The 8,387-nt window shown below is 42.4% G+C and overlaps 1 protein-coding gene across 2 annotated transcripts in view; it reads left to right on the top strand.

Moving 5' to 3' along the window:
* The first annotated feature begins 1,799 nt into the window (after window positions 1-1,799).
* Window positions 1,800-8,387, top strand: part of LOC138207283 (glutamate decarboxylase 1-like) — a 16,737-nt gene continuing 10,149 nt past the window's right edge. Inside the window, exons 1-5 of one of the 2 annotated variants that reach the window (XM_069164404.1) lie at window positions 1,801-2,040; window positions 3,052-3,168; window positions 5,063-5,119; window positions 6,521-6,658; window positions 7,209-7,451. In XM_069164404.1, the coding sequence (XP_069020505.1) occupies window positions 3,093-3,168; window positions 5,063-5,119; window positions 6,521-6,658; window positions 7,209-7,451 (514 nt within the window). In that variant the 5' untranslated portion in view covers window positions 1,801-2,040; window positions 3,052-3,092. Of the gene's footprint in view, window positions 2,041-3,051; window positions 3,169-5,062; window positions 5,120-6,520; window positions 6,659-7,208; window positions 7,452-8,387 lie in introns of both variants that reach the window. The other variant, XM_069164405.1, reaches the window with a different exon arrangement.

An 8,387-nucleotide genomic window follows, 5' to 3' on the forward strand; every position in this document is an offset into this window, starting at 1 on the left:
TATATAACTGCTGCTAAATTTGTTGGTTAGTAGTTTATCCGAAATGAATGGACATTCTTTAAAACTTAATTACCCCTGAAGATATGGTGTAAAATAAAGTAACATTAAAAAAAATCTGGCAAAATACACGTGGAAAAATCAAGGTTAACGTGCTTAGAATCGATATTTTAGAATATGAATGCATAAAATGACAATATGAAAACACTAAGACTGGGTGAAAGTGGGTCTTTGGTAGTGAGGAACCTACAGAGAAGTTGAATCCAGTCGAAGCACCAGTCGGCTTTATGTTGAGTTTCAGCCCACTGTGTGCTATCTTCCCAGCACTAAATATCAGACACAGTTAGCAGCCAGCTGGTGAGCACAGTGGAGCATTGAGCAGTTAAAGAGACAGATATTTCCCTCATGAGTCGGTGGAGACACAAACAGAGCTAAAGGTAGCCAGAAACACAACTCCAGATGAATAACAACGTTGTAAATGTCGAGTTCACAATCAGTTTCCACTGAAAAAAAAAATCTGTGATCGCAGGAGCCTGTGGGCTAAACTATCATTCTTAGTTAATTATAAAACTTTGCTCATCTGTTAAATCTTAGTTGTATCAATTCAAATGTAGCATCAGCAGCAACCCTCAACGGCCTCTGAGGTTGCTAACTAATCTAAGATAACATAAAAAAGGTTGTATTTTTTCCTGTGGTTTGAGGAGGCTGTGATAGTTTAAAGGCACCTGATTGGAGAATCAGTGCCACCAGATGGGCGTCGCCAAACCTGAAATGTACATAGCTGTAGTAGGACAGAAAATCCATGCAGACGTGTTTTCTTTTTACTTATATCTGACAAATTTAGGAGGAATTTTCAGTACAATTGGATGGAAATGTGATTTATAGCTCAACTAAACTGACCAAAACAAAGAAACTGCACTGTCAACGAAATAGTTTCAAAACAGGAAGTAATGAGCTGCTGAATTCTTGACATTTTCTAAATTAGGTGTAAATTAAATAAACACAAATAAAAGGTCAGCCTAAATGTTGTCGGTGAACAATACTCTTATAATGAAGCAGGTTTTTTTTTGTGTGATACGTGCACTGTATCAAACACATCCAATCCATCCTGCTGCAACGTCTGATTGTCACACGGCAGAGTTCATCTTAACAGAAGAGAACGTATGAGGCTGTATAATTTGCAGTGGCTGAGTGAACATAATGGTCTCTGCCCATTCACTGGACCAGGACACAGGTATGAGGAGGACAGTGAGGACGTAGAATCCGCGTCCACCAGGTGGGATTCACTCTGATGTCTCTGTGTTATGGTCCGTGTCAAGGTCCTAAAAAAAGAAGGGTGCAGGTCAGAAATTATGATGCAGGCAGTGTTGTCCTCTCATGAAGGTGAACATTGTCCAGGCAGGTGGATCATGGATGGTGCATGCTGCTCTCTCTGTCCGTCCCCGGGTGCATTTATGATAATCCAATCTGGACTAAATAATCTCATAGACCATCAAAAGATCTGCCACAGGTTCCTAATCAAACAATGATCATAATAATAATAAATCCCATAAACCAACTGTTTCTCAAGGTCAGCTTCTATACTAACCAACCAACTCATAACCCACTTCACAATCAAGTCTCCAACCTCCATCCTATGTCACCCACCCTTACCTGGAGACCCACACGCGCGAGCACGCACGTCACCGCCGTTATTCCTTTTCCTTTTTTTTGTGTGTTTTTTTTTTGTGGCTTCTTAAAGTGGATTGTGGCTGTCAGTTGCACTCAGGGAAGCTTCATTAGTCGTCAGAGGGAGGCAAGGCTGTGACTCATGCCTGCGTGAGGAGACCAATGGGCATGCCGGAGCCTGAGATATAAATAACGAATAAAAAAAAAAGGTTCTTGAGGGAAAAAGGGTCACTTGCGCGCCGCTGGATGGGATTTTATTAGTTGGTATTCCGACATCGCCGCCACTGGACTGTTTCTTGTCGCACCTTTGGGTGGTAATTGTAACATTTAGTTGATTGTTTCTCTGGACTCGACAACCTGTGCGCCCCAGAGCCGGTAAGATACATCCTCATTTCATTTCAGCCCTTCCTGTTATCCATAGACAGGCTTCATATTTCTTCCCGTAGACAGACGTGGCTGTTGAACGCTTGTCTTTTTCGTAGATTAAAACATCGGAGCTTTTTAATTGAAAAAATTAACAAAATCTAAAAATAATAAAATCCTACGTGTCATTTGAAAAAGAGTCCCAGATGAGTGACAGAACGAATCCATTAGATGTTCAGTCTGTCTCTCTCATTGAGTAATGATACGGGATATGCTCGTTCAAAGCGCAATTTAATTGAAATATCGATTGCTGAGTCAATAGATGAATGATGTAGATTATTTACTTGTACATTATCATTGTATGTAATTAATATTTGTTGCTTAAAACCACCTGTGAAAGTTGTTGTCATCTTTCCTTTTAATTTGTAGTCCAAAATAACTTAACTATGTCGAGTGTAATGTGTTTTTTAATCTTGTTGTTTTTGTTCCTTAGAAATATCATCTGTTGCGACCTCAGTGGATTATTAGAAAGATTTTAACGGTCTGGAGCAGCTCTGCTCAAGACTATATAAAAGGACAATTTGTTATTTGGCTTTCCGGATCCATAAGAACCCTAGCTCTGATATGTCCAGCTCCCTGACAACGACTTTTTCAAATTTATATTATCTTAATACCCAGACATGTTTCAGGAAATCAGTGTCAGATGGAGTACTGCGGGTATTTAATGGCTAATTGAGTGCAACAAATATGGAAGCCTATCTATGAAAGGAATACCCATGTAGGCGTTATGTTATCTCCAAAAATAGCCTATGTATCCTTGTGCGTCGTGCGCAATTCCCTCCAAATTGCTCGGCTTCATTCATGCGCCTTTTGGGGATAAATTGTTCCCGGCGACGCACAATAACGACGCCTGGATAACATTTTCTGATCAAACCCTGGCCTAAATATTCAAAATGTATGTCTCAATTTAATACACTGACTTACAGCTTTTCATAACAGTGGACCATTTTTTTTTTTTGGCAGTTGAATTATTTCCCAGCTGGAGATCAGATAACAGAGGAGTGATGGCCACGTCTGAACCCAGAGCCACCGACGGGGACCAGGACCCCAACTCAGCCAATTTAAGACCTCCTTCCACAAGTAGGTCCTCACACCCATCTCCCCCGTTAATAACACCCGTGATGCTGTATCGATCCCCGAGGGTACATTCTCGTTAAGGCTGTCCCTCTCCGCAGCGCTCAGCCTCTGCTCACACACACTCTGTGCCTTGCTCAAAGACACTTCTGCAGTGCGATCTATTGCCAGCACAAAGGTTTAAACCCAGTTCACTCCCACACGCCTCTCTTAGCCTCTGTCTGCCCCTCTCTCTCTCTCTCTCTCTCTCTCTCTCTCTCTCTCTCTCCCCTGCTTCTCTGTCTGATAAAAGGGAGTCTCGCCCGGGCCATTTGCTGTGTGGGCTCCGTCGTTAATCATTCCGGTTAAAAACAGAGCCATCACAGCTGCCTGTCGCTGTCTGGCGGCTCAGCAGTGCGCGCCGAGCATCGGACCTAATGCGCCATTAAAGCTCTGGTATTCATAATGATCCAAAAGCATTTTACTGATACAGTTTTTCTTATAATATGCATTTTCCAATCGAAAGTATAATCCTGATTTGAATATTTTGTCTTTTCTGTCCGCGCGCTTTTATTATTCTGAATATTTTGGAAAGATTTCGCCACATTTCGCATTTATTAATGATTTATTCTATACTAATTAATTTTCTCTGATTTTCCTGAATGTTTTAGGCTGATGTTTTAGTTGCTCTTAAAGAAAACACATTTTTTAAACATTAATAAATGTTGAGTTAATTAATCATTTTAAGCCTTTGTCACATACATATAATCGACTCCATTAGAATCCACTTGAGCAGCCATCTGCAGTGCAACGCAGGGAAATAATTACAGGTTTTTGTCTTCGGTAAACGTCAAAGAAAACGGAGTTCTTTAGGCCAGCGCACAAACATGCCATATTTTCTCTCTTTATGAAATGAAATATTTTATATGTATAAACATTTCTAAAAATCTCAGGCTGGTTTTAAATGTGAGTTTGTACCAAGAAAAAGTCCCTAAGAAAAGAAAAGATGTTTGTTTTGTCTGACTTGCTCGTATATATTGCTGCTGCTGCTGCTGGATGTTGCCATTATCTTTCGGCCACGCTCCATCTCACGCCTGGCGGCTTGTGGTGTCTTTGCGTGCGTGTGCGTGCTCGTACGTCTGTGTGTGTTTGCGCCTTGGCCTCGGCACCTCGGGCTGTTTCTCTCGGAATGAGATTGCTCCAGTAAATTTAAATACTTGTTTTTGTTTTTGAAAGTTTTCCATCAGGTGTATGCCACCACATTCTCTCCGCCTCGCCTCCGATTCTAGCCGCCGTGCGCTCTGCATTTTATTCCGTCTGGCTTCTGCTCCATTCCCGCTCACGCATGTCCACGCTCGGGTTTGTGTGTGTGTGTGTGTGTGTGTGTGTGTGTGTGTGTGTGTGTGTGTGTGTGTGTGTGTGTGTGTGTGTGAGATGCACTATACTATAAGTTTCTGCTTCGAGCCTGCTATAGACTTCCAGGCCGCAGACATTACCAGCTCGCTCCAGTCACATACTGTGTTTCACTCAATTAATTTCTGCCCTCCTCCGTGAGCTCATTTCACGGGTGTTAATTCCAGCCCGCCCCTTGGCTGGGTGTGTGAGCCGGCGTGGATTTGCCGCGCGGGCCCTATTGATTGAACTTAAATCGGAAATGTTATAAGACTCATCCCCTTGTGATCAGAGGGCGTTGTAATAAATAAAAAAGCTGGCTCAACAAAGACAAACAAGCCGGTTAATTCTTTAAAACAAACATACACATTAAAATAAAATACCAAAACAACCTGAGTTTTCAGAATCACACACCTGGCCAAGAGCCGCGCGCATCACGCTCCCGCTGTGCTCACTGTGCTCCATCCTCCGCCTCTCCACTTCTTCCGCGGCCTCCACCTCAGAAACTCAACCGTTCATTCTGTTTTAGCCAACGAATACGCGTGGATGCACGGCTGCACGCGGAAACTGGGGATGAAGATTTGTGGTAAGTTTTGTTTGCGCACATTAATCGTTCCGGTATGACAAATTTTCAGTCACAATTTCTTGTCATCTTAACGCTGTTTTGGATGAACCATATATATATATATATTTTGGACACATCTCTTAATACTGAATTCCACTGGGGCCGTGATGCTGATTTTTTTTTGTGCCACTTTTTCTTTCCTATTTTTATTGGCTCGCAGTGATTTATTATCACTGTTATTATAATTGTACGCATTTCGAGGCCTTCTGAATCAGGCCATGATAGAGGCTGTTCGCAGGGCCGTGCTCGGCTGTCACTGTGCGTTTCCATCTTCTAAAGGTCAGTGGACATTAGCCTGTAGGTCCGGTGATGAGAGCCCCGGTTCAGCCCCCTTGTACCCCCCACGTCTTTTCCATTTCATCACCGAGATGAAAAAAAAAAAAAATCCTCAGGAGAAGCCTGGAAATAGAACAGCAGCGTCTGCCTAGTAATACATATTTTGATCTCACATCCGGTTATTTCTGGAGTTATTTTTCCATTCAATTTACAGTGAAGAGTGGCGGATGTGACGTCACACTGAAGGCGTGTTTATTGCCCCATCATTTGAAGGAATTTTGTGAGTCAAAAAATAAATAAATGGATAACCACGTTTGTTCATGAATGAGGAGGTTATACGTTTCCATTATATATGTATCAATTACGCACTTGCAGATAACAGTGGCGTGTGTGTGACTTGCAAATGTTTTACGCACAATTAGGCCCACACTTTTTCCCAGAGAGGGCCTGTATGCAAAAACGGATCAATCATGGAGTCTAACATATACAGGTCTTGCACTTAGACGTCTTCAGGGCTCTGTGCACTCTTCATTAACCCTTCTTTATAGGCTGTGTATTTATGAGCTGTATGGGTCATCACCGCGGGCTGTCCTGCCAACTGAAGCGATCAGTCTGTGTGAGGGCAGGAGGGGCTGGGTGCTTCCTGGCCGCCGGGGTGTGGTTGTGTTGTCCCAGGGTGAGGTGGCCACCCACACACACACACACACACACACACACACACACACACACACACACACACACACACACACACACACATATACTGGTCCTCCCCTTCCTTCGTGTGTGTGCGTGTGTTTGCGCGCGTGCGCGTGTGTGTGTGTGTGTGTAGCCCCTACCCACTTGGCCTATATAAGTTTTCCCTCCACCTAGAAAAAGCAGTTGAGACGAAAGGCCACTGGGAGCTGACTTTGGATTTTTTTTTTTTTTTTTTTTCAAAGGCTGCCCACATTTAACTGAGATTACTTGGACTTCAGTTATTTCTCTTTCTTGTATCATTTATTTTGCTCTGTTTTTTTTCGGTCTTTTCTCCTGTGAGTGGGATGGAGGTGTTTGGTGATAACTTCTCCTCGCCGTGTAACACCTTAGGGTTCCTGCAGAAGAACAACAGCCTGGATGAGAAGGGAAGGCTCGCAGGCCAGAAAAACTTGCTCTCGTGCGACAACAGTGACAGGGACGCTCGCTTCCGCCACACCGAGACCGACTTCTCCAACCTGTTCGCCAGAGGTGAGGACATCCCACTTGCGCTAGATAAACCACACAAAAAATAAGCAATTGATCATTTTAACCTTATTACTTCAAATGAAATCATCCTTTTAACAAAAAATAACGCTGTAAAAGGTCTCAGAGAACCAGAAAAATAGGTTATGTTGACTCACCCCATTGCTGTTATGTTTTTGCTGGATAACGTAGGATATTGTTAGCTTTCAATGGAAATAAGTTGCTGGCATTATAATAAATAGTCCGTCCAACATTTAGAAAAGGAAGAGGCTGATATTGCGTTATTTATTTGTTGTTACTGTAAACTAAACTAACGTATTTTTATTTTTTTATCAGGAAGTTAACTTAATATTCTCTCTGCTCTGTATGACCACATATAATAATATTAGACTACATTATGCGACCAGAAAAAATAGCAATTAGCAGAAAGGAAAACCAGCTAAAAATGGCTAGAAATCAAATTAAAACTGAACTTAATACTGACTAAATGGCAAAGCTCTTTAAAAACTTCTTAATTAACAATCTGGTGTTAAATTATTTGAATTCCTCCTCTCAGACCTACTGCCAGCCAAAAATGGAGAGGAGCCTACCATGCAGTTTTTGCTGGAGGTGGTTGACATCCTCACGAACTACGTCAAGAAGACTTTCGACCGCTCCACCAAGGTGCTGGACTTCCACCACCCCCACCAGCTCCTGGAGGGCATGGAGGGCTTCAACCTGGAGCTGTCCGACCAGCCCGAGTCCCTGGAGCAGATCCTGGTGGACTGCAGGGACACGCTCAAATATGGCGTCCGGACAGGTAGGTCCACAGGACACCTTCAACACACAGAGCCAGCAGAGAGAGAAGAAAAATAGTCCCCGGATGAGATGGGGAATATGATTTTAAAATCATCCTTCAAATGTGCCTCTTGAATAATTGATATGGCTGCGTATGTTAATTTAAATAGCAAAGGACACTGGAATATATAAAATGCTATTTTAGTCTTTCTGTTAAAAAGGAGACACTGCATCTTCAATGGAAGGCCTATATGTGGGCTTTTAATATTCCATCTAAAATGATGATATAGCCCTTTTTTTTAAATGTGTTAATGTTTTCACTTGAAATTAATACTGACATGTTTAGTGTACAGATGTAAACGTGACACAAACTATTAGAGTTTTCCACATAGTGTACTGCCTGTTAAGATGACTGCCTTATTTATTGTCCCCCTGGTAATTCAGTTGACATCCTCCTTTCCCCCCCTCCCCCCCCCCTACTTATTAAAGCAAGTGTCGCCTGAGGGGATCCGAACACGGGCTGTTTCAAGCTGTTAAAAACGACAACACACAAACTGTCCCCTGGGTTTTATATATATCACACAGTTGGTGTCTCCAACTCAATGCCGTTTTTTTTTTCTTCCCAAAAAATGTTTTGTGGTTAAAGTTTATTTTGTGAGGCCCGGGCTGGAGGAACTGTCCGTGTTGATGAAGTAAAACGTGGCGTCCCCTTGCTTTTAAGAAGTGCTGCCAGTTTGTGCAACATAATTACACACCTTTTTTTAATTTTTTTTTTTATTAAATTGCTTATCATGCCTCTGTTTATTATGTGATCCCTATAATACCACAGCCACATGGTACTTGTATCCATGACTGCATGCCGGCTCCAGGCCGAATCACGGTCACTGTGTGCAAGCACCTTACAGTCTAAATGTCTGTCATACAGCTGCACCAATGTAATTGTGGCACACTTGAACAG

Source organism: Embiotoca jacksoni, unplaced genomic scaffold (assembly GCF_022577435.1).
Source record: "Embiotoca jacksoni isolate LCO1_2020_lvr unplaced genomic scaffold, fEmbJac1.0.p SCAF_31, whole genome shotgun sequence".
Taxonomy (NCBI): Eukaryota; Metazoa; Chordata; class Actinopteri; family Embiotocidae; genus Embiotoca; species Embiotoca jacksoni.